The sequence below is a fragment of the Vicugna pacos genome, chromosome 6 (genome assembly GCF_048564905.1).
Source record: "Vicugna pacos chromosome 6, VicPac4, whole genome shotgun sequence".
Lineage (NCBI taxonomy): Eukaryota > Metazoa > Chordata > Mammalia > Artiodactyla > Camelidae > Vicugna > Vicugna pacos.
The window spans coordinates 42,360,431-42,386,632 of NC_132992.1; the positions used below are offsets into that span (position 1 = coordinate 42,360,431).

The 26,202-nt window shown below is 32.9% G+C and overlaps 1 protein-coding gene across 5 annotated transcripts in view; it reads right to left on the minus strand.

The window, feature by feature from the left end:
• RALGAPA1 (Ral GTPase activating protein catalytic subunit alpha 1) overlaps positions 1–26,202 on the minus strand; it is a 212,859-nt gene that overhangs the window by 73,438 nt on the left and 113,219 nt on the right. For all 5 annotated transcript variants that reach the window (XM_072962928.1, XM_031678941.2, XM_006212752.4 and 2 more), the window contains exons 26-33: positions 25,550–25,675; positions 22,957–23,015; positions 19,897–20,005; positions 18,432–18,542; positions 15,856–15,924; positions 8,175–8,309; positions 7,576–7,759; positions 147–1,011 (exon numbers count right to left, since the gene is read on the minus strand). In XM_072962928.1, coding sequence (XP_072819029.1) covers positions 147–1,011; positions 7,576–7,759; positions 8,175–8,309; positions 15,856–15,924; positions 18,432–18,542; positions 19,897–20,005; positions 22,957–23,015; positions 25,550–25,675 — 1,658 coding nt within the window. The remainder of the gene's footprint in view (positions 1–146; positions 1,012–7,575; positions 7,760–8,174; positions 8,310–15,855; positions 15,925–18,431; positions 18,543–19,896; positions 20,006–22,956; positions 23,016–25,549; positions 25,676–26,202) is intronic.

The following is a 26,202-nucleotide window of genomic DNA, read 5'->3' on the forward strand; positions in this document are numbered from 1 at the left end:
AAGAAAAAAAAATTCGCCCACTGGTCAAAGAACTAATTGGTAGGTAACCACTTAGTAAGGAAAAGAACAGAGACTAAAATGCCAATCATAAGATGAATAAGACTAATACTAAAAAAAAAAAGGAAAAATGTCTCCTTTATTCTTACCTTTTGTCCCAGGAATTCATTCCCAATATACTAAGAAGCAATCTGCAATAATAAAATGCTGATTGAGGTTTCTGAGGTGTTGGTTCATCTTGCTCCACAGCTTTCATGTTTAAGTCATTAAAGTGTTTCTCAACAAATTCTTTTTCCTCCGTATGTTGTTTGAGGATAGCATTAATAACATCATTTTCCTGTTTTTCAGAAATGCACACAGGTTGTGGAGCAGGAATATTAAGTGAGATTCCAGTTCTCTGTAAGCATTCAGGACTAGTTACACCTAAATACTGCAAAAGCTCGTCAAGAACATCTTCTTCATCTCTTATTGTATCCCAAGTTGGTACAGTTTCTCTAAACCTTCTTTTAAATTGGAGGGAAATCTCATCTTTTACTGTTAGGTCTTCTAAGCATTCATTAGATGTAGGAGGCTCTTCTGGCTTCTCTTGACGAGACAATGAAAGTATGAGAGATGTAGGTTCTGACAAGCCACTTACAAGAGGTGGTCCGTACAGGATGGCAGAGTCCCATGAATATTTTCCAGAAAGATCACGTACTATAATTCTGACATTTGAATTGGCTGATGCAAGGCCAGCAGATAAACCTCCTCCAGGTATACTCTCTTCTGATCTGATCTGGATACAGGACACTAAGGTTGTATTGTTCAACACAAAGAATTGGATATTTGGACTCTCAAAGAGTTCAGGAGAAAGTTCAGTACTTTCACTGTAATGATTGTCATGATTTTCACACACCTGACTTGTTAACATAGCAGGACCACCACTCATTGGATAATGGCCCAAGTGATTTACCAGATGTGTAATAACAGTGCGGGCAGCTATAGAGATTAATCCTTGCTGCATCTGAGTTTTCACTAGAAATAAAAAAATATGAGTGAGTGGAATACTTCTGCTTCCTAGGAAGTCATATAACAATGAAACATTAGACCAAAAATGGGGATTTCATCACATTATCAAAGTCACATTCAAATATTTGACTAAATATTAATATTTCCAATTTAGAGCCTATACTACAAGAATGATGGCAAAGAAGACAACTGCTTTTTGATGAAGCTTTGTTAAACTTTATACAAAAGCACTTTTTGAAATTTTGCTTATGGATTCATAAGTTAAACTGAGGCCCTCAAATGTAAATCACACCTTCAAAGAAGGTTCAAAAGTATTATAAATCACTTGAAATCACTTAGTGCCCACATTAAAGTCAATGAAATCCAACTGATAAGTTTATCTCATGAGGAGATTCACAAACATAGTTTGCAGCATGCCTTAAATGTCATTTAATTATGGCTGTTATGGATGATGCAGAAGTTTCAGAGAAAAGTGATCTTTCACTAAACTTTAGGAGTCAGGATCAGTTTAAACAGTGAGTCAGTGTAGCTAGCATATGCCAAGGAAACTTTACTTTAAAGGAAAAAATATTTTATGGGCCTGCTTATGTATTAAATTTTTCTGAGTCACTAAAGGAAACACATAAGAAGCATATCCATACAAGTAACTTAAAAACACAAACAAACAAAACAGAGGAAATGGTAAAAAGAGAAAACTCAAAAAAAAAAAAAAAAACGGGAATTGAAAACTCAAGGCATACAGTCGTAAGAGGTCTAAAGAGACAAGGTGCATAATGTCAGGATTCTGGAGGAAAAGGAAAAGGAGTGGAGTGGGAAAAGAAGACAGAGAACATAGAAAGCAAGTAAAGGTTCCAGGAAGGGGGAAGTAGAGATAGACAGTAACTTGTCAAAGCCCACTAGCCAGAGACTGCCCGTGTGATTCTAAAGAGGGTTGATGTGGAAGCCAGTTATAGAATGAGTGGTCTCAGGAAGTGGGGACAACAGGGTTAACTTAATATTTTTCATCTAGGAGGAGAGCTGTCATTGGTAAAGATGTACTAATCATGTTATAGAGGACGTTTAGTTGTGTTTGTGTATGTATTGATAGTGTTCCTGTCTGTCTTGGTTATAGAGAGGATTACAGAATGATCATGTCTCTGTATTGTTCTACTAGTTAGAGAGATACTGTCTGAGTACTGTTTATATTCTGAAAGTTAATCCTTTGGGAATACTATGGTCTAGCTGCCAGAATAAATATAGATTTGAAAATGTCCTGATGATCAAAGTATTATCTATATACAAGCAATTCGTTACTTTTAAGTGTATTATGTGATGAATTTCAGTAACTGTATAAAACTGTGTAACCACCAACATAATCAATATATAGTCAATTCTTACATCAAAGAAAGAGAAATTTTATTTTATATAAATTATACCTCAATAAAATACCAACTTAAAAAAGTTTATAAGGAGACTAGGTTGTGTACTGCTGATAAGATTACTTTTAAAAGAGGCAAGAGAGGAACAGTGCTATATTTTCGAGGCCACAGTCATCAAGATTGAGAACTAACACCACTGGGTACAGGCAGAGTCAGCAACAAATCAGCTGCTATGCCATTAATATGAATAACACCTTCAATGGTCTAACTCTAAAAAAGAACAGTTTTCTTTGAGCTTTGGTTGATTCTGAAATGTCACTGAGTATCAAAATTTTAATCTCTTTCCATTATCAATTAAGTTTTATTTTACATACATGTATAAATAAACATTTTTCAGTTTACTTAAAAAGTTCCAATTACATCGAGCTGTTCCTTGATTACAATTACGGCTAAATTTGAAATTGAGTTATTCAACATAGGATAACAGCACTACTAAATGATTAACCTTCATTTAATCCTACATTTTCAAGACCTATTATGGTACAGTAAAAAGATATGCCACTGAATGATGAGAAACAGAGGGGTGACTTGAATCTAGTGTTTGCTTTCCCTCCTCTAATTCTAACTTAGAATATAATGAATGTTCACACTATAAGGGACCTTACAGATAATCTAGCCAGTACTTCTCATTTTGCATGTGAGGACAAATGGGTTCACAGAAGTTCAAGGATTTGCCTGCCATAGAGATTTCACATCGGGGCAGTGTTATTTCCATCTTTATCACAACTCTAATTCCTTTTTTTTTTTTCTTTTGTTAAACTACCCTTTTCTTTTGGTAAATCACTGTGACATATAGAAACAATGAATTCAAAATTAATTTTTTTCCATATACAGTATCTTCAAAAAAGTGTTACTTAGCATAAATAATTAAGTGGCCAAGATCAACTGGAAAGGCTCATTTAAATAAGACTAAGCCATATTTTAAATGGTAATATAAAATCATTTTTTTTTAGTTTTTGATACAGGAAAAACATTTTCTGTTCTTATTTTCTTTTTCCCCTTCTTTTTGAGAGATAAATTTAGAAAGGTGAATCTTTTTTGCAAAACATTTCCGAAGAAGTGAAAGAGTGTAGTTTAATAGAAACAGATTATAGAAAAGAGAAGAATTTCTGACTTTGTCTCTAGTTTCCTCTGTGATCATGGGCAAATCACATAAAGCTTCTTAAACTCCATTTTCCCCTAAGAATAACACAGACTTTTTGTAAAGATGAACTGAAAATTCATATACAAAGCTGGATATAATAGAAACAATAAAATAATTTCATTTTGAGACCATTGTAAGTAACACAGATTTTATGAGTTTCTTTTTCAAACTTGCTTATAAATAAATTGCAAGAATGAGCCAGCTCTTTCCCTAAAACAAAAACCTAAGTCCAGGTACCAGTTCATCCTACACATGCTCTTCCCAAAGGAAGAAATAATGAGAATGCAGTTTGAGCTTGTTCAATAATGTCATAATTACTAACATTGAGAACACTTAAAAAGTAAATTTAGATTTCAGCTGTGGGTAAAAACATTTTCTTTCCTAAGCTGCTTCTCTAAATTCAGGATATACAGAGGGATAAAAACCTCTCAACTTGTTAATTTAGCAGTTAGGTTTATTTAGATTTATTTTTGAATTGTAAGCTACAGAACATATCTCTGTTCTACATAACTTCTTAGATATAAAGAAAACATGAAATTCTGATTTAAAAATTCTAAATGAAATTATAAAATAACCAGCCTTGTAAGAAATTGTAAAATGAAGATATCGATGCTTCTAAAGCTTTGTGTAAGTAGCATTCATTTAAATAAGTCTATTCAAGGTTGTCTTTTCAGATTGTCAGATTAAACAAACCCTACAGCATTTCCAGCAAACCCATAATTACAGATTATTATGGCATACAAAAGCAGCAAGACATAAAAAGCTGCTGCAATTCACTGCACTGTAATAGAACATGCAGAGGAAGTTAATTTCGGCAAATGCTTTAAATATTAGCTTTGCATAATATGTATAGGTGAAACTATAATTAAGACAGAATGAATCCTTTGGAGCCTCCTTTCACTCTGATCCCGCAAATGATGACTTTTTGCTAATAAGACTACTGCCATTTGACAAAAAGCCAACTTCACTACCTTGCTTTATTCTTTAGTAAATTTAATAATTATAGCTACTCCTGCCAATAGTTCTCTAATCAGACTTGTTCAATCCAATACTGAGCTTATTAGGGACACTCTATGTTTAGAAATCTTGGCCAAAAAGTACTTGAAGATGATGAAGCATGCCTTAGATAAGGGCACAATGATTAGCCATTTTGGCCACATTAAAAAAAAAAACAACCCACAGCATGTAGTCCCTACAGACACAGAATCACCTGCTGTTAGCTCACAGCTGTTTATAAAAGGTTCTGCATTTATCTGGTCTTTTATACCTTTAAGAAAGTCCAAAGGGAAAAACTTTAATACATTTAGACAGTAGTATTTCACAGAGTATTTGGTATCAATATAAAGGTTATCTGTTAAAATCTTTAGCTTTGTGTCTTTTACAATGACTATTAATGGCACAGAAAATTTTGCATGAAATACATTAAAACTTCCCTTCACATAAATGAACTATTTAGTTTAAGAAATACACTATATTGCCCTGAATCAAACTTTAACATTTTACACCTTTAACAATGCAAAAAGCAACTAATACTTTCCTATAACTTTGTTTTTAAGTAAAATAAACACTTCATTTTACTATGTCAAATCTAAAGAAATAATTATGTCACCTGTATCAATTCCTGTCTAATTTTTCTATACTATACTACCCAGTATATCTCTATTACATCTCAGCTATAATTTAAATCTTATATTCCTATTTCACTTGTATATACATATTTTAGACAAACTATTAGAGGTACTTGTGGTCAACCCAAAGCCCTAGTCCTACTTCCTTGATGTGTAACTTCATATCTTCACTCACAGTCTATCTCATCAATCCATTACCATGGCCACATCCTACATGTTTTAATCATTTACAACTTTTTTAAAAGTCGAACTCTTCTTAATAGCTTACTCTTTGATGACAACCTCCTAGTCTAGTGATTTCCCAATTTGGTTTTGTGGAGCCCTTGAAGAGAGCTCTTAGAGATGAATGGGAGAGAGATCAGTAGAACCCCATGCTTCCACCCTGCTGCAGCTCTACTTCAAAAAGTTTCACAAAATGGACTCTCTTGTGAAATTTATTAGAAGAGGTTCTACTGCTTAAAAACTCATTTTAAAAAAACACTGTCCTAACATACTGATACTCTCAGTGGTTCTCAACCTTGGGTGTTTATTAATTATCTGCAAGGTTTTAAAAATCCCAGCAATTCCAGATCAATACATCAAAGTCTCTATAGATGGGACCAGAGCATCAGAATTTTAAGATGCAGCCAAGGCTGAGAACCACTGTTCTAACTTCTTATTATCAACCACATCTACTTTTGACTCATTGGATCACTTCTATTTTCTTCCAGCTTATTAGCCATTTCCTAGCATCAGTTCAATCCTTACCAAAACCTAGATTCCATGACTAAACCATATACCAATTATTCTGAAAGCCAATGTACTCATGTATTTCTGCCAGATCCGCCCTACTGAATGTTGCCTGGTGTAACCAAAACTTTGCAAATTCCATTTTCTATTGGGCCCTGAATAACTTCTGTCAATCCTCTTAATTTAGTTCCTTCTTCTTTCGGTCTCAGAAGAAGGGCTAACATTAGCAGCTGACCCCTCAGGAATGATCCCCTCATTCTATTAATGATCCCCCTACCATCTTCCTTCTCAGCTTATAATTCAACTCTCTTCACCTTTAAAACTCTCTTAACCTGGAATGATCTTTTAGCTTACCTACTATCATTTTTCTTTGCTTTTTTAAATAAACAGTTAAATTTTTTAATAAAGAGTACTTTAAAAAGTTGAAGTATAGTTGATTTACAATGTTGTGTTAGTTGCTGGTATAAGGAGTTCTTCTGATACATGGCTCTATTTCCTTAAGGCTTGCTTCTCAACCCACAGCCATCCACTTCTATCTCCCTGTTCTCTGCTGAAACTAAAGCTGTCTTTCTCTACTTGACATCTCTATCATTTAATACCGTTGGCCAGTCTTTAAAAAACTTTCTCTTCTTTTTGTTTCTGAGAAATTACTCTGATTTTCCTTCCTTTTCAACTTGTTCTTCTCAGAACACACACACCCATGTAAATATGTATTCCTAACAAAGACCTCTCTGCTAAGATCTAGATCTGCATGTACAATGAACTGCCTGCTAGATCTCATCATATGAATATTCAACAGGCACTCTGAGCTAATCCATTCCCAATACTGCCCTCCTTATTTCTCTTTCAACCCTCTAAACTTTCTTACATTCTTGGTCTAGTTTGGGGAAAATCTAACCAATTCAAGCCTTTAGCAACTCCTGCTAGGCCTACTGCAACAGTGTCATGACTAGTCTCTCTGGTCCTGGGTTAACCTCCATAAAATCAATCTAATATACTAGAGATCAACAAACTTTTTCTGTAAGGGGCAAGAGAGTAAATTATCTTCAGCTTATGGGACACAGTATCTCTGTCACAACTACTCAACACTACTGTTGTTGCACAAAAGCAGTCCTAACAATACATAAATGAACAGCACGATGTGTCCCAATAAAACTATTCACAGAAACAGGAGGCAGGTATGGGCCATAATTTGCTGACTCCTGTAAAATACTACTGTCAAAGTGTTCTTAATACTAATTTAATCATGTATATCACCTCCTTAAAACCTTCAATAACTGCTGGGTTCCTCTGGGCTACCTCTGTATCTTGAATGTACTTTTATTCCTATATGTACTCATATCAGGTTATTTGTTTACATCTTTCTCTTGTATCACACAGTAAACTCTCTGGATCCAAAAACAATGTAGTTAAAGAACTTATCAGAATAACTCAGCTGGACGTATAACAGGAACATCATCTCTTATAATTAATAATTGTATATCTGAAATTATTTCTTAAAATAAAAATGAACTTATTAGCTTTATAATGTACATGGCAGGGTAAATAATTACAAAGTAAGCTACATTATCCTCCTGAATTACTACTAAGGCCCATATCATACCTTGGGGGAACCCAAGCAACAATACTTCCTGAAGAGAATTCATTTTACCTTCTGTTACTGGCTGGAGTTTAGAAGATCGTTCTGAATCAGGAGAGTGCAGAGGTTCAGGCTCTTTCAGACTTTCCAAATGCATAAAAGGATCATAATCTACAGATGCCAAATCAGAGAGACTTATTGGAAAATACCTTGGATTGCTAAAACATTGAGCTCCATAAACACACCCATGTAATACCTGAAAACACAGGGGAAAACACATATCAAGTTTTCCTTTTCAGTGAAAATAAATAAATAAAGGTAAAAGGAGAAAATAAGTCAACTGGTAATACAAGAGCTTGACAAAAATTTTAAATACTTTAAAACTTAGCTCTTCAATCAAGGTAAAATTTAATCTTGAAAAGAAGAATAAGCAAAATTTAACTAATGATTCTCACATTCAACAAAGATTGACTTCTTTCAAAATTCTGCAGTGAAATAACACTGTCTTGTAGGAAGTACTTTTTAATTATTCTTAGGTACTACAAAATAAGCCTACATTCTTTGAAAATACCTAGCTCTAAAACAATAAAAATGTAATACAAAGAAGTGCTATTTCTTTAGTTTTTAAAAACCTTTGGTTACCAAATAAATAATAAGGCAAAGAAATTTACCTTATAAATACAATTGAGGACAGATTTTTCTGTTCTATCATTTTCTGCTCCTGTAGCATGGACTGGTTGGAGCAGTGTCTTTAGAGGTAAGGCCATGATCCAGTCAAGAAGGCACAGAAGTAAGGATACGACCAACTAAAACAACAACAAAAAAAGACCATCATTACTGTCAACTCATAAAATAAGACTTTAATACTTAACAGAAATTCACCAACTTATTTTGTTTTCTAAAATTTATTTCAGGAACTAACAACCTTAAGTTCCACTCTTAACATTTACTTACACTTAACTGATTTTAACATGTACATGAAACCTTCAGCATAATAAAAACAGGAATGTTGAAAATTATTTTCAAATGAATATAGAAACAATGAGTTTAAAAGACAATGGACATCAATTAGCTATACTTAATGCACAAAGAATGGAACACAAATGAAAAGGTTTTAGTCCATAAGTGGTGTATTATAATCATTTCCACATTCCTTTTCTAATTTAATAACACCTCACTGAGTAACCTGCCAGAAAGACCATCTTAACCACTTTCTGCAACTGTTACTAATTATATTAAGTGAATCCACTGGACACTTTTAAATTAATGGATGTTATAACCAAAACACTTTAACCCAAAGTGTAGAGCAAAACAGCAGTATCTATGTGGTCCATTTTACTGAATAAAGAATCGTAATTAGTGCCATAAAGTGTCAATCAAGCAGCAATAAGAGATCCACTGATCTTTAGAGTCAAAGTCCAACTCTGCAACTCAAGGAGTAATGCTGGTCTAAATCTCCCAACATACCCTCCAAAAGAATGATAAAGAACAAAAAGAACCAATAAAATATCACAAAACCTCCATCCTCAATATAACCAGAAAACAGAACATCCAAACTTCAAATTATCTGTAAGCAGAAAACATACACAGCAAACCCAACAGCCCCTTTCCCCATTGCAAACTTTCATGAAGAGTGAGGACAGTTTGGGAAAAACTGTGAAGAAGAGAGAAAGGAACTAGGTACCAATCAAAAAACCACGCCAGGAAGAAAAGATCCACCCTAAGTGTGAGAATATTGAAAAATGTGTACTGGTAGGTAGGGTACTAAGTAAAAAGAAAGTACAGGAAAGGTAATACCTTGGAGGAGAAAAATTTTAAGAGGGAACGGAGAGACATCCTGTGGAAAACACGCAGTGAAAAGAAAAAGCAAAAGATAAACTTGGGACCCTGCAAGACTTAAAAATTTTTTTTTAAAAAACTAACAGACCTACAATTCTTCTCCTCCTTAAAAACAATCATCCAATAAAAACACGATACTTTGTTAAACTGCCAGAAGAGAGAGCTCTTGAAGTAGGAATCTTCTAAACCACCCCAAGCCACCAACCTTGTCCATAGAAATGCAGAGGTAGTCTTCATCTATACAAAACTACTATAAAAAGAAAACAGAAAATGAGAATCTTGAGCAATTCAGCTGATGAAAATTCCCATCCCCCAACCAATAATTAAGCAGAAGAAAACTAAAACAACATTCTAATCTAAATTTAAAAATTTCAAACAAACATTGAGATATAGGGGACAAGGAAAGCTTAATCTTAAACCAGAAATTAAAAAACTAAGAAGACAGACCAAAAAGGGAAGAACTGATTTAAGTCAGGAGAAAAACTAAAAAGGGTAAAATGATATTAGAAAAGAAACCTGATCACTCCTTGGCCTTTGGGCTAAGATCAAGTGTAGAAAGGAAGCCTGAGTTATAAGATGCCTAAAGAATAAATTTGAAAAAATTAAAAGAAAATTTTATTAATAAGGGGCATTGAAGAACAACAGGAAAGCAATAATGAATAAAAATGAGATAAAGAAAAAGGTAAAAAGTGTCAGAGAGAAAAATATTGGAATGGAAGAAGGAAAAAGAATATTCTATTTATATATAACTGGAGTCCTGAAACCTACACACTGACAAGACCTACCAGATTCAGGATAAATTGACCTGCAACAATCAAGTCTAATACATACCCTGGTAAAATTTCAAAAGTAAGATCTTAAAAAAAAAATTATCCACCTATCTATTTATCTATCTTCTTAGAGTCTCCAGGGAAAAAGATGAAATAACTTACAAGAGAATAAAAATGGCATCAGATTTCTCAAAACCAATATACAAAGCTAGGCAATATAAAAAGAAACAAAAAACCTCAAGGAAAATAAATGTCAACCAAGGATTCCATGTCTAGCCAAGAATCAAGTATCAGGGTTACAGAAAAAAATTTAAATATACAACAGTTCAGGGAATTCTGTATTCATAAGCCCATCTTGAAAAATAAAGTGAATTTCATTTAACCAAGAAGTTGACTGAGCAACTTCAGCAAAAAGATTAATAGTATTTGATATATTTAGTTATAGATCTAAGATTAAAAGAAATAAATGTAGAGATGAGTGTAGAACAATCATTTGTTATATGACATGCTACATGTGTAGACATAAAGTAACTAAAAATGAAGGTGAAGAGAGAGAAAGAGAACAGTAACATCAGCTCATTTATTAACATACAGGCAATATGCAGGAAATAAAGGGTATCATTAATAATCATGAACCATATCGTACAAAAGGTTAAGTAAGAAAGCAAGGAATAAAGGCATTAAAAAAGGTATATATATATATAGGTAAGCACAAGAAAAAAGTACAAAATGTCCTGAATACCAAAAGAAATTTTAAAAATAGAACAACGGAAACATATCATGTAGAGAAAGAAACACAGAAAATATAACATGCATAATAATCATAAAATTAAACGACAGAGGTGAGATAAAAAATATATAATAAAGTCTCTTATAAGAATCAATTTAACTTGCCTAATAAAAGAAAAAGATTTTCAATTTGGCTCATAAAGCAAGACCCAAATATATGTTGTATTCAAGATATAGTTAAACAAAAAGATTCAAAAAGACTAAAATTAAACAGATGAAAAAAGGTATATTAGGCAAGTTAGAATTCAAACCAAAAAACATTAACGTTTAAAAGCTGTAATTCAAAAGGAAGATAAAACAGTTAAGAATATCCATATATAAAATAACAGTGACTCACTTTACAAAACAAAAACTACAGCAGATGCAAAGGAACAGAAACATTAACAACAGAAGTCTTTAACACATCATTCTCAGTACAAAACAGATCAAGAAGACAAAATATAATCCACATTAAGAAGTTGCTTGAGTGTAGGAGGGTGTATCTCAGAGCACTGTGTTTAGCATGCACAAGGTCCTGGGTTTAGTTCCCAACACCTCCATTAAGAAATAAACACAAACTAATTACCTCCTCCCACTCCCCCCATTAAAAAAAAAGTTACTTGAGATCTTCAATAATGTTTAACAATATTAAAGGGCTCCTGTCATTGAAACAGTCTGAAAATGGCTAGTAAAGAAACTCAAGAGACAGACATAAGTAATTATGGAACTTGATTATTCAGTAAGGAGCAAAGATGAACATTTTAATAAAGGGAACTCAGAAATCTGGTTATTAGTTTGGAAAAGAACAAAAATTAGATCCCTATCTCAAAACACAGAAAATAAACTCCAAACGGATGAGGGATAAAAATGTAAAAAATGAAGTCATACAAATACTAGAAGAAAATATGCAAAGGTTTTCTACCTATGATTCAAAATCTAGCTCAACTGAAAGAAAAGACTGATAAACTGACTACACAAAAAATAAATCATTTTCCAAGATCCGCCACAAGAAACAACAACAACAAAATCCACCATACGCAAAATCAAAAGACAAATGAATGGGGGAAAATATTTGCAACATACATCACAGTGGAGAGCTAATATCCCTAATATGTAAACACCTGAGGGAATAATACCAAAATCTAACAGAAAATGTATAAACATATGAATGGATAATTCACAAAAATGAAGTAAAAATTAGGCCATTAAGAAATATAAGATAAGAGAAAAGTAAATGAAAACTATAATGAAATACCATCATTTGTCTATTAAATTGGCAAAAATGAAAAATATGACATACTGTGCGATTAGGCTCTGGGGAAACAGATACTCTCACAGTATATTTGTGGAACGCCAATATTTAACAAAATTACATATCTGTTTACCTTCTGACCCAGCAATTCCACTTCTAAGAATATACCCTAAAGACACACTCCAAAAATGTAAAAATATATAGGCACACAGTTAGCCACTGCAGCATTGTTTGTAATTGTAGAATTCTGAAAACAATCTATATGTCCATACATGGAATAGTGAGTTGAATAAACTATGGTACATTCTCACAATGGAGTACTAATATTGTAGAGCTGCAAAAAAGAACATGGAAAGTCTTCATGAAGTGATGTATTGTGAATTTTAAGGATATATTGTCAAGTGAAAAATCTAAACTGCCACAGAATATTTAGAATGAGGTATTGTACCTTCTGTGTAACAAGGAGAAAAAAGAAAATGTAGTTTATCTGCTCATCTGTCCAAAAAAAAAAAAAAGGATGGATAAACCATAGATTAAAAAATATAAATAAGAACAACAGGAATGGGGGAAAAAATCTGAAATGGAATACAAATAGCAATGCACTTGTTAACAACTGCTTCTTTGTTTCAGAGTTCTGTGGGAGTTGTGAATGCAAGCCCCTTTGGCTTTTAGAGCCAGGTGATTTGGGGGCCTATTCCTTGGGTGGCAGGCTTAAAAGACTGGGTTCAAGATGTATGGTCTAAACCCCTTTCTCCTCAGAGAGAAGATGGGAGTTTGGGGTTCCCTCCTGATTGTATGGAGCTATGCTGGGGGTAGGGTTATGTCAAGAGCGTGTCTTAGCCTTTCCCACATGTTTTTTAATTTTTTTAAATTTTTAAAATTTTTAAAAATTTTTAATTTATTTTTATTTATTTATTTATTTTTTAATTTTTTAAAATTTTTTAATTTTTTAAATTTTTTTATTTTTTAAATTTTTATTTATTTTTTTTAATTTTTTTTTTTTACCCACATGTTTTTGATAGGGGTTATTTTCTCAGTTGCTTGATACATAGGAGTCACTTGATTAGTTTCTGGATTTCTCTCACAGGGAATTGCTCCACATGTAGCTGTACCTCTGGTGTGTCCAAGGGAGAACGGAAGTTCAGGAGCATCCTATGTCACTATCTTGGCGACCACCTCGCTGCCTGCTGTTACTCTTCAAGATGTTATGTTTTGCTAACTCTTCTTACTCTGTAACTTCTCCTTAAGTGATCTCATACATTTCCACAATTTAATACAACTCGTGTGTTGACAATGTCAGTAATTGTTTCCAGTCTTGAATTTACTACTTTAGGTATATAGCTGCTTTGCTGGTGGTCTCTACCTGGGCATCACTCCTTACATGCAATACAATGAAAACTGAAATTCATCTTTCTTCAACTACCCTGATCTTTTTTTTTCCTTTATTCCTGACACTGGTGGTGGATTCCACTTTATCAGTATTTACACTTTAATCCTTTTGCCTTAGTTCAGAATATCATCCATCAATTCTTATTGAGATGACTATAAAAAACAATTACCATATTATTCCTTTTAGGTCCCCTTTCATACGTTCTTCTGTGTTCTTTCACAAATCTTACATTTAACTGTGTATTAAAACCCTTCCAAAAAGTCACTTTCAAAAACAGGACTTTCACAGAAGTCCGAGGTTTTTACATGGCATCCAAGGCCTTTCATATCCTGACCAGTTCGTATCTCTACTGTCTAATTTCCCAGCTCTGAACCATGCATTTCACATCCTAAAATACAGAACTGCCTACTGTTTTCCCGTAACACCCATGCCATTTTACACCTTCATGATCTTACACATGCTATTACCTCCACTTGGAATAACTCTCTGACTCTACTCCTCATCTCCATCTATGGAGAAAATTCTATTCATCTTTAAAGAATTTTTCCCTTAACAAGCTCTTCTGCCTCGATAGTTAATTACTTCCTCCTCTGTGTCCTACCTTGTCTCAATAAATTTTTCTGCTTTTTATAGTAAGTACTTACTATACTGGATTGCTTCACTTGCCTCTCTAATCTTTAAAATCCAGGAAAGCAGGGACTATCTTAATTCTATCTGTTTCACAAGCTCCAAGCAGAATACCATACACGTATTTTGTGATCAATGAACGTTTCGTGAATTAAGTGGGCAGGGAACAAAAACCTGTAGTGGAGTTTTTTCATATTAACAGCTAGGCTTTTGGAAAACAAAGATGATCAAAAAGATGCAGCCTATTAGTTCTCCAGATATTGTTCACAAACTGGATTTGGAATCCTTAACCATAGTTTAAGACACTAAAATGAAGGACTCTTGGCCAAAAAATGGAGCAATAGAGTCTTTTAAAGATGGGGAAGAATGTACTTATCAAGAGTTAGACAACCTGATCAAATGAGTTTTAAACTAAATAGAAAGAACAAGGATAAAAAATCTTGAGGTAAACTATTGAAATTAGTAATACAGGAGACAGCAGGAAAGACTAAAAGTGTAAAAGGTATTAAGCCACACAAGAAAATAACTGAGAATAGGTCCAGACACATAATAACATCTGTGAGTTCTATACATTAATAGGCAGAACATATGTAATACAATATATTTGAGATTTCAACAGAATATGACTAAGAGATGGTAATACTTTGTTCTGGAGAATAGAATTCAATGAGAGATGAGAAAATGGAAAGGAATAGGATAATTTTCAGAGGAAATTAACAGGATCTAGAGAGAGCAGTGATGTCTGAAGAACTTTGTGCAATGATGGAAATGATGTATATTTGCCCACGTGGCTACTGAACACTTGAAATATGGTTAGTACAAACATGAAATTACATTTTTAATGTAAACTTTCAATATGATTTTATTTGAATTTGAAGTCACAAGTGGTTAATAGTCACATGTGGGCAGCAGGGATCTAGATTCTCTACATGTTATCTGCAATGCCTGGTGCGCAATAAAAAATTAACAGACATATGAACAAACAGGAAAACAGAACCCAAAGTCATGAGGAAAAAAGTTCAATGAAAACAGACTCAGCAATAAATCAGATATTGAATTTAGGAGATAAGGACTTTAAAGTAATTATAATAAATATATCAAAAATCTATGAGAGAAGATGGATAGAATTAATGAAGAAATGCAGAATTTCAGGAAAGATATAGAAACTATAAAGAGAAACTAAATAGAAATTTTAGACTGATAAACACAATATTTAAATGAAGGAATCTCATAAAATACACCAAGGTAAATACAATCTTGTAGAACTTTTTGGTGGCTAAAGGACATGTCTTCTCCAAAATACTGTATCTTAAATATTATCTATACTCTCCTTAATGGAAATTCTTTACTCTCTACCAGTAACAGCTATACAAAATGCATGGCTGCCTTTAGAGTGGATGAATTTCTCAGAATTGATAAGTTTCAGGCAATAACAAGACCATAACAAGTGAAAAAACTATAAATGTCCTCCCAGGTTCCTTACAACCCTATGATTTAATCTTAAACTTTATCAAATGACCATGATTAACTTGAAATATGAACTAGAAATATAACTTAGTTACACATAATGAAAAGATATATTTCACATTATAATTAACTTTAAACACAAGACTAATTAATGTTTACCATGTAAATATATATACCATCACAATTTAAATATATTTTACTAGATAACCACATATTAAATATTAAAAAATTTAAATTACCCTCTTGTCCATTTCATATGATGAAGCTTCTGTACTTGGCAAAAGATGGGTAATGGTGGCTATTAGAATCTGCACGAAATGAGAAAAAAAGAAAGCTCAAACTATGTCAAACTAATGCTGCATCCCAAAACTTAAATGTTAATGCAAAAGTGATATAAAATCTACTGCAGAAAGTTTATCTAAAATACATTAACACTGTTATTTCAAAGTAATTTCTAATAGGTCAGCTTTTCAACTACACTTGACTACCAATCATTTACAATCCCAATGTACAGAACCAAAATTATATATGCTCTGTCAACTGTAAATGAATTTCTTACAAGTTCAATTCATAAATCAGTATGTATAAACACACAAATAATATATGTTCTAACAGAAAAAATAGAAGATTTGGGTAAGCAAAAAGGTTTATAGACACACCTGCAATTTATCACTCAAGAAATCTACTTTGCTTAACAAATTAGGTATAAAAGGAATGTACTTCAACATAAACACCGTACATGACAAGCCCAAAGTAACATCATCCTCAATGATAAAAAGTTAATATTCTTTTCTCTAAGGTCAGGAAAAAGACAAGGATGCCCACAGTTGCCATTTCTATTCAATATAGTACTGGAAGTCCTACCACAAAAATCAGGCAAGAAAAAGAAATAAAAGGAATCCAAATCTGAAAGGAAGAAGTAAAATTACTTCTGTTTGCAGATGGTCTGATCCTATATATAGGAAACTATAAACATTCTATCAAAAAACTGGTAGAACTCATCAATGAATTCAGTCAAGTTGCAGGACACAAAATCAACATACAAAAAATCAGCAGTGTCACATTTCCTGATTTTAAGCTTTATTATAAAGCTATAGCCATAAAAATATGGTACTGATAGTAAAGTACTAATATAAAAATAGGCATACAGACCAGTGCATCAGAATAGAGAGTCTAGACATAAATCTACATGTATACAGCCAACTAATCTTTGACAAGAGTGCCAAGAACACACAGTAGGGAAAGGATAGTCTCTTCTATAAACAGTGTTGAGAAAACTGGATATTCACATGCAAAAGAATAGAACTAGACCCCTATCTTATACACTCACAAAAATTAATCTGAAATGGATCAAAGACTTAAATATAAAGACCTGAAAACAATAAAACTCCTAAAAGAAAACATAGGAAAAAGGCTCCTTGACATGGGTCTTGGTAATTTTTTTGGAAATTGTACCTAAAGTACAAGTAACAAAATAAAAAATAAACAAGTGGGACTACATAAACAAAAAGCTTCTGCATAGCAAAAGAAACCATCAATAAAGTGAAAAGACAACTCACAGAATGGGAAAAAAACACCTGCAAACCATACATCTGACAAGAGGTTAATATCCAAAATATACAAGGAACTTATACACCCAACAGCAAAAATAACTGAGTAACTAAATTTATAAATGGGCAAAGGATCTGAAGAGACATTTTCCCAAAGACACAGAAGCGGCCAACAAGTACACGAAAAGGTGCTCAAAATCACTAATCATCAGGAAAATGTAAATCAAAATCAAAATCAGGTATCACTTCACATTTGTTAGGATGGCTATCTTTAAAAAGACAAGAGATAACAGATGTTGGTGAAAATGTGGAGGAAAGGGAACCCTTATGACACTGTTGGTGGGAATGTAAACTAGTACAGCCATTATGGAAAACAGTAAATTTAAAATGTGGTAGAGGATAATAGCTTAGTGATAGAGCACATGCTTAACAAGCACAAGGTCCTGGGTTCAATCCCTAGTACCTCCCTAAAAAAAAAGTTAAAAACAGAACTACCATATAATGGAGCAATCTCACTCTTGGGTATATATCTGAAGGAAATAAAATGAGTATCTCAAAGAGATACCTAAACACCCATGTTCGCTGCAATATTACTCACAATAGCTAAGATATGGAAACAACCCACATGTCTTCCACTGGATGAACGGATAAAGAAAACGTGGTGTATATATACACAATGGAGTATTATTCAGCCATTGAAAAAAAGAAAATCCTGACATTTGTGACGACATGGAAGAACCTGGAGGGCATCATGCTAAGTGAAATAAGCCAAAGACAAATCCTGTATGGTATCACTCATATGTGGAATCTAAAAAAATCGTATAGTAATGAATATCTGAAAGTTGCTAAGAGTAGACCTTAAGCATTCTCACCATAAAAAAAAAGGGGTAACGTGAGGTAATGGATGTGTTAATTTTCTTGATCTTGGTAACCCTTCTATAATACCGAATCATTATGCTGACACTTTAAATATTATACAATTTTATTTATCAATTAAGTTGGGGGAAAATAAATTTACTTTCATCTTTCCAGATATTTTGGTGTCTTAAGACAGAAATAATTGAAGGCTGAAAATGTCAGGTGTTGTAGGAAGCACAGACCAACTGACTGTTATGAACTCTGGTATCTCAAAAAAACACCCTGAGTTGCCATTATTTGGCCGTAAAATATTTAAGGAAAATTGTTAATTAATTTTACATTTCAATGTATCCAAATCTAAGGATCTTTAACAAGTCATAATAAGAAATAAATGAGAAATTACTTACTTGAATAATTTTCAAAGGAGAATCAGGCTGGTAAATCTGAAGTCTAGGTACATAATGAACCAGCATGTGAAGCATGTTACAAGCTACATGGGCTACTGTTTTATTAGTAAACTGTTAAAATACAAAACAAAACAAAACACTGTTATAAAAAATTTCTTCCTGAACTATTATTCATCAGTGCATTAGCTGCTGAAAAAATTTAAATTTTATAGATGTTTCTTTTGTCATTTAATGTTTATAATGTGTTTTTAATAAATAATAATAGTTTAATACTATTATTAGGATGATAAATATGTATCTGCAAAATAAACAATCACTGTACATTCCAAAGATATAATTAACTTTATTTTTTCTTTGTAATATTTGTCCTCATTAAAGTTTTATCCCATTTTCTCTTACCTGGATTTCTAGAATGGCCTCTAAACTGCTAATCTTGTTATCAATCTTTTTCCCATTCCAATCTACTATACACAATACTTTCAAATTATCTTCTAAAGAACTGCTCTGATGCTGACATTCTCTATGCTTAAAAACCTTGGATGACTCCCCAATGGTATAAAGCCAAACTTTTATGCTTGTCTCTGTGACCAAATCTCATCCACTCAAGCGCTGTCCACACGTCTCCTCTTTCCAGTCTTCTCTGATACCTAAGTAAAAGTGACCTCAGCTTCCTCCGAACTCAATCATCAATTTATATGCACCACTCGTTTGGTTCTCTCAGCTTTTTATATTCTGCTACTCTTATTTGAATCTTTTTCAGCCATCCAATTATTAATCTCTTGAATCTAGTATTTTTTTTTCATTCTGGAGTCCCTCACTTTGCCTAGAAAAGCACCCCATAGTATACACTCAGAAATACCTGTTAATTAAGTAGTATTTGTACTTTGTGTGTTTGGAGTTCTTCACAGATACTGTATTACAAGTCTTAAGACAAAAACAGTATCATGTATCTTTTTACAAATAAAAAAATCCATTTATTCATTCAGATGCTTCAAATAATTAGGTTATTATTTCTGAACAAACCTAATTCTGGTCACAAAGAGCATATTTAACTTGAATGATAAAGCCAAAAATTTGAACAGGTCAAGAATTCAGGAAATAATGAAGATCAAAGAGTAGGTTAAAAAATACTGATTAGGAAAAGAGAAACAACCCTACATATGTTGTTAAATGGCTGCTTTTCTTTCTAGGAGTCATCCAGATGCATCTTAGGGACAAAGCCAAATACATAAGAAGTTGAGATAAGATAAAGCAGGTCATGACTAAGATATCCTAAATTCAAGAGTAGAGCCACCCTTAAGGAAAAAGTCAGAATTAACAATAAATTAATGAAAACATCTATTAAATATTTTATTTTAAAAGGACATAAGATATAATTAACATTTGGAGAAAAACAATGATGCATTCTATACTATCTTAATACAATCCATGACCCACTAAATGTATTATTATTATTTTTTTTTACCTTTAAGGAAACACAAATTACATTCAGAGCTTCCTTAATTTGAGGATGATGAGACTCATGGACTAGTTCTTCACAAATCCAAATACCTAAACTGCAAAGTGCTACACATCTGCAAAAAAGGCAACCAATAAAGACACAAATAAATAAGTAGTGAGCCTTTAAATGAAATGAAATCACCACAACCAAAACACCCACAACCAAACCACCTAGAATGAACATTAACTGTTTAAGTGAATTAATTAAAAAATATGCAACTGAATTAAAAAGCTTTCTACATTAGCTCTCTGTAGGAAGATAAAGCAGGAGGAAAGCTCATCCCCCAAACCCTAAGCCTTATTTCAATTATAATTTATTACCAAGATCATAGGTAGGGATAACACAGAGGATTTTTCTAACAAACCCATATTAATACATTGATACTGTCATAAAGCATCCCCTAAAAAATGCAATCTGATTTCAAAATGGAAAGTATAATTTTATTGACGTGATAGCAGTAGTAAGATATTATTTTCCTATCTTTAAAATTTAACATAGCTAGCTACAAATTCTTTTTAAAACAAAGTGGGAACACACATAAAATTTACACACTTTATAAAGGTATTCCAACAAAAACAGGACTTGCAGAATTTCTGTCCCCTAATGTCTTGTGAAACTTTAACTCCCTACTTCAACTGAGTTTCAGCTTGAAGAACATAATCTGATGATCAGAATCAGTAAGAATTCTACTAGCACATTCAAATACAGGCTTCTTATGAAGCATACAATGTTTCTAAAAATAAAAGATCAACTCCTTCTAGTATCCTGATATATCTTGTATGTCCTGATACTGTATTCCTAAATTAAAATCAGCAGAATGCTAAATTTCAGAACAATTCAAAGCAGAAATAGTTTTCTTCCTGAACATAATGGATCAGAAGTTCTTAGGTCCCATTTTTCAGTCTATCAGTGATAATGCTACTGATTTACTATCAAAAAGTGCCAAAATGCTTCTAAGTGAAGTCAACTGCTTTCTTTCTTCCCTATTGTTGTCCACCCATAAAGCTTACATGATATTTATAGATTTATATAGCCAAGTGTCAAGTTTGGCAGTGGAAGGAGCTGTAATCCTTAAGTAACAATAAACTCTGAAGAGAAGCAATGTTCTCCATGGATGCAGCTAACTAAGGCATTGTAAAGGCACAGACTGGGAATACAAATGCTTAAACTGTTTTTGTTTTTAAAGAGGGTTAAATTCAGTCTGTGTGTCTACAGTTTCCTACATTCTTCAGGTTGTTAAATTAATCTAGATTATCCCCAGTATGGCACAACTCTCTGCTCCTGGTCAGATTTGGGTGTATATGCTTCTAAGATCTTATACACCTAAAAGGTATAGGAAAACAAGTTTAGAAAATGTTTATGTTCAACTTCTGGGATTTATCTATACTGTCAATACAAGCCATCGTGTTAAAGACTCCCAAGTCTACTTTTGGACAATTATGTTTTAGGCTTCAATATTCTTTCACTTGAGAGGTAACGAAGTTTTAAAAAAAGTAGGGGTAGAGAGGACGGGGCAGTTCTAGGTTCAGATCTAGAATCTGAAGCTCTAGGTTCAAATCTGGTTCTGCCACTTATTACTTATGCATCTAAAAAGGCGCTGAAGACAAACTGCCAGGGTTTAATCATGGCTCTACATTTTCTGGGTGATAGGGCAGATGAGAAATTCTCTAGGCTCCCATCTATAAAAAGAAAGATACAAATTATACCTATCTCTGAGAGCTGTTATAAAGATGAAATGAGGCAATAAAATGTTTAGAACAGTGGTTGGCACATAGAAAAGGCTTAATAAATGTTAGCTTTCTAAGCCATCTGTTTCCTGGGAGCAAAATTGAAAGAATAATGATGATTCCAATAATTTCTTAGAATTGTGTAAAGATTAAATGAAATAATATTATAGGAATATCTTTGTAAACTTAAAAAGTTGTCATTACTAACATAGAAAATGCTAGAGAAGTAATACTGAAAATCATCAAATTTAGGGCTAAAGCTAACAGAAATGAAAATATGGAATACGGAAGGGACATTGTCATTTTCTGGAGTAGGTGACCAGTATTAAATTAGAATTAACGTTAAAGAAGAATCTACTCAAATAGATTTGTTTTTAGTAAACTTGGCTATTATGTAAAAAAACATGCAACTGAATTAAAAAGCTGGCACTATGTCTCATTTAAGAAAACTGTTCATTTTATATTATTTTTAATTGTGGAAAAGAGATTTAAGTTAGAACTAGAATCCAAATTGTCAAAGTCATGATCTGTACCTTTATGAGCCTTGGGTCAAAAAATGTCCAGATTATTGAAAAAGAAGCTTTGCAGAAATGTCGGTCAGAGAAATACTAATACAGATTACTGTTGAGGCTAATGACATACTATTAGAATTAATTTCAAGAAATATAAAATGTAAATTAATATATTTTGAGGAAAAGAAGGAACATGGAATGCTGTTGGCAATGTGCTGATTGAAAGCTCAACCTTTTGGGGAAAGGTTTAGTAAAACAGAGAAAATTCCAATTTTCATTTCTTAATAAGACATTTAAAAAGGAAAACATTCTAAAATCTTATTACAGTCTATTTTTAAAAATCCTGATCAAATATTTATAAATATTACTACTTATTATTTTCTTAGATCTATTACTTTCTACAATAAAAATATTTTAATTTAATTCAATGTAATGAACATTTATTAGGCAACTACTACTACATTTCAAGGTATTGCAGAAGAGACACTGACACATATAATCTGAAAGGAAACCAAAGTGTACTTATACAAAATTAAAAGAAATCATTTTAGATACAGACGGTGAAGCTACTGAAGAAGGTGACCAGGAATTTATTTTTTCCTGAAGAAGGTTTGTACTTAAATAATGAAAAAAAGTATTTAATCATCCAAACAGTTTATATCTGTAATTCAGAATACTTTCCGTGTATCTGAAACAATCTGGGCTACTAAATAATTCAATCAACTTCTAAAATAAGATTCCAAACACAGAACGGTTATGTCAAGTTTTAAGACTATCTGACCTACCGTGCAGGACCAGAGGGCTCATCTCTTGCCGAGCTTAATACAGTTTTAATTATTAGTTCCTGAAATAAAGGAGAAATAGTAGCAATGACTAGGATTTTATTCACTTACTTAACAAATATTTATTAAATAGCCACCACAGGCCTAGGCACTGTGCCAGGTGCTAGGGATACAATACTGAAATAAAACAGACATTCTTTATTCTCATGTACATACTTTAATAGATTCCAAAGTTATCCTTAAAATTAGCTAAATAAATACAATGGCATGGTCTGAATGTTTATGCCCTCTCACCAAATCCGTCTGTTGAAATCCTAACCCCTGAAGATGAAGGTATCAGGAGGTGCTTAGGCCATGAGGGTAGAGCCTTTATAAATGGGATTAATGCTCTTATGAAAGAGACTCACAGAGCTCCCAGAGTTTCTTCCACTCTCTGAGGACACAGCGAGAAGGCACTGGCTCTGAACTATGAAGAGGGCCTTCACCAGAATGCAGCTATGCCAGAGTCCTGATTTTGGACTTCTCAGCCTCCAGAATGGTGAGAAATAAATTTCTGTTACTTACAAGCTACCTACTCTGTAGTTATTTTGGTATAGCAGACAAATGATTTTTGAAATTTATAACCAAATGTGTATTTTTAAAAAAATATTTTTTCCTCATTAGAATAGTATTAAAAAGCTTACTATAAGGATAATTAAAGGAGATTTAATAGCTCAAAGGTATGAACACTTTTTTAAACTTTTAAAAACTTTGAAAGTCATCATTTAATCACCTCCTCTAATTTGAAAATTTGTAAAACATGATTATGTGTGAGTTCTGAATAAGTACTAATTAATAGTTAAAATGATTTTTAAAAATCATTCATTCATTCAGTCATTAAGGATTTATCAGCTATGTAGACTGTAAGCTCCTTAAGAGGGGTAACATTCCACTTAATCTTTGTAAACTTAGCATCTAGCTCAATGGCTGGCAATTAACAGGTACTTAGAAGCTATCCATTGTTTAAGCCCAAGAGCTTTCTATGTAAGCTTTCTTTTTTAAAAAAAAAAATCACTTCAGCCATTACTGCCTATATATAATGACAAGCAAGGAACAAGGCCACACTGATTATGTAGCTCACATACAGCAGGCTAGAACTAAGCCCAAACAAACTCAAAACTACCTAAGCAAATAGAAACTCTTACCTATCCTTGACCTTCAGGATCTTCAGAAAATAGAAGAAACCAAAGCCATTACTTCCCTAAAGACCAAAGGTCAATTTGTATCATTTCTACTAAGTATCACTGTAAATCTACACTAGCCTATACAATTTTATGTTTATGTGAAGTTCACTTGTTTAACAAATGTTTTCTGAGTATATTCTACGTGCCAAGCAGTATGCTAAGCTCTGAGGACATAGCAGGGGGTGTTTATTTGTCTAAAGTATAAATCAGACACTAAACAAGTAATTACAAATGTGATAAATGTTGCAAAGAGAAATAAAGGTGTTATGGAAAGTACATGTAATACTCCTGACAAAAATCCAATTAAAAATTTCTTTCAAAGAAAGCAAAAGTTAAAAAAAAATCAGCATGATTTCTTAAGAGACAGAATGCCCCTCTCTTGTCCCTTCTTTACTCTGTTTTCCCTTCTAATTCTAGGTACCAATTCAGGTCAGAAAGAGACCACCTGGCAATTACTGTAACAGGCACAAATTCTTAGGACTATTAAACCTGTGAGAATTTATAATATATGGGCATTCAGTTAGAGACAGGTCTTGACTTAGTGATGGAATTATTAACTACTAGACACATTGCACTAAGTGCCTTTATCCTAACCAGGAGACCTGATCATACCATCCCCTCCACCATGGGCAAAGAATTATTGAGTCCAGAGGACTAAAGACACTTATCGTGTCATACCTTCCGCTTCAAACAGAGGTTAATATAACCTCTAAAGAGGCACAAAACTACTTTTCACCAATTTTTTACTTGAAATTTTTAAAGAGGCTTGTAAATACCAATTAGGAGCATGTCTACTCCTAATTAGACACTATTATCTTTTAAAAAAAGATTTAATATCTGGGGTAAGTTCTATCAACAACTGTACAGTCACTTTAATTTTGCACTATCTCCTGTTTGAGCCTGCCAATGCTTCATGTACATGGGAATTCCCAACCTCAATTCCACAGTTTCCTATAGCAGAACAGAATATTCTATTACAATGTTTGATTCATCACACTGGGAAACTGGGAAAGGGAGAGAGTTAAATATGCAGGTTGGATGCCATCTCAATCTTAGGAGCCTTACACTAGCAGCATAGTATTCTGGCTCACAGGATGTTTCAATAAATATTCAGTGAGTGAATGAAGAAATCCTAAGATACTGACATATGACTGGGTTCAACAGTGAGAAAACATTTTCATAGCAGTTATAAATAAAAAAAGTCTATGCTCCTAATGTGCATTCCAGCTTTGTGTCTGAGGGGTAAAACTGATCAATGTTCTTTAATAATTGTGTGGATTTCTAGAGGAAAAGAAAGAAAACAAATTTTATTGCATATACTGTTAAGATTACAAAATCATTTAAATGCTAAAAATTCACATTTGATTTCCTACCTTAACATCTGTAAATTGAGACACAGCAATATCAGGAATGTTGGGATGGAGAGCAGGCAGTTCACAATACAAGTTGGGAAAGCAAACCAAAGATCCCAGAAGAACCTGTGCTTCTACTCTTGGTGCCTATGTATCAGATTTTAAAAATCTTTAGAATGTATTTGATTATATCATTAAATTATCAGAAAAATTATTTTATTACCCAGTTTATACAAGGAAGTCAGAGAACAGGACCAAATTCAAAAAGGAGGGAGGAAGCAAAAAAGATTAGGTTTTCACCTATACTTTCCACAGATACTGTTATTATCAATAAATCCAATGAACAAATAGCAGAGCTTTTCTCAAAAGCAGCTAATAAGCAGAAATGTGGCTACAGTTAATGAGCCGTAAACAGGAATGCAGCTTCGCTAACAGCATAAAATTACCCAAAATTTGAGGAAAAATATAAATAGTTCCATTTTAAAGGCAATTTACACATCATAACATATTGTTCTAATGAGCAGAAGCCTCAATGTCTCTGGATTATGTCTGTTACTTTCCAAGGACGAATAAAGTAACTAAGGATGAAAATGTTCACTGTACCTTTAAGAAACAGGCACTAGTCTAGATGTGTTTTATAATATTATGCACATGATAAGAACACTGTCTATACC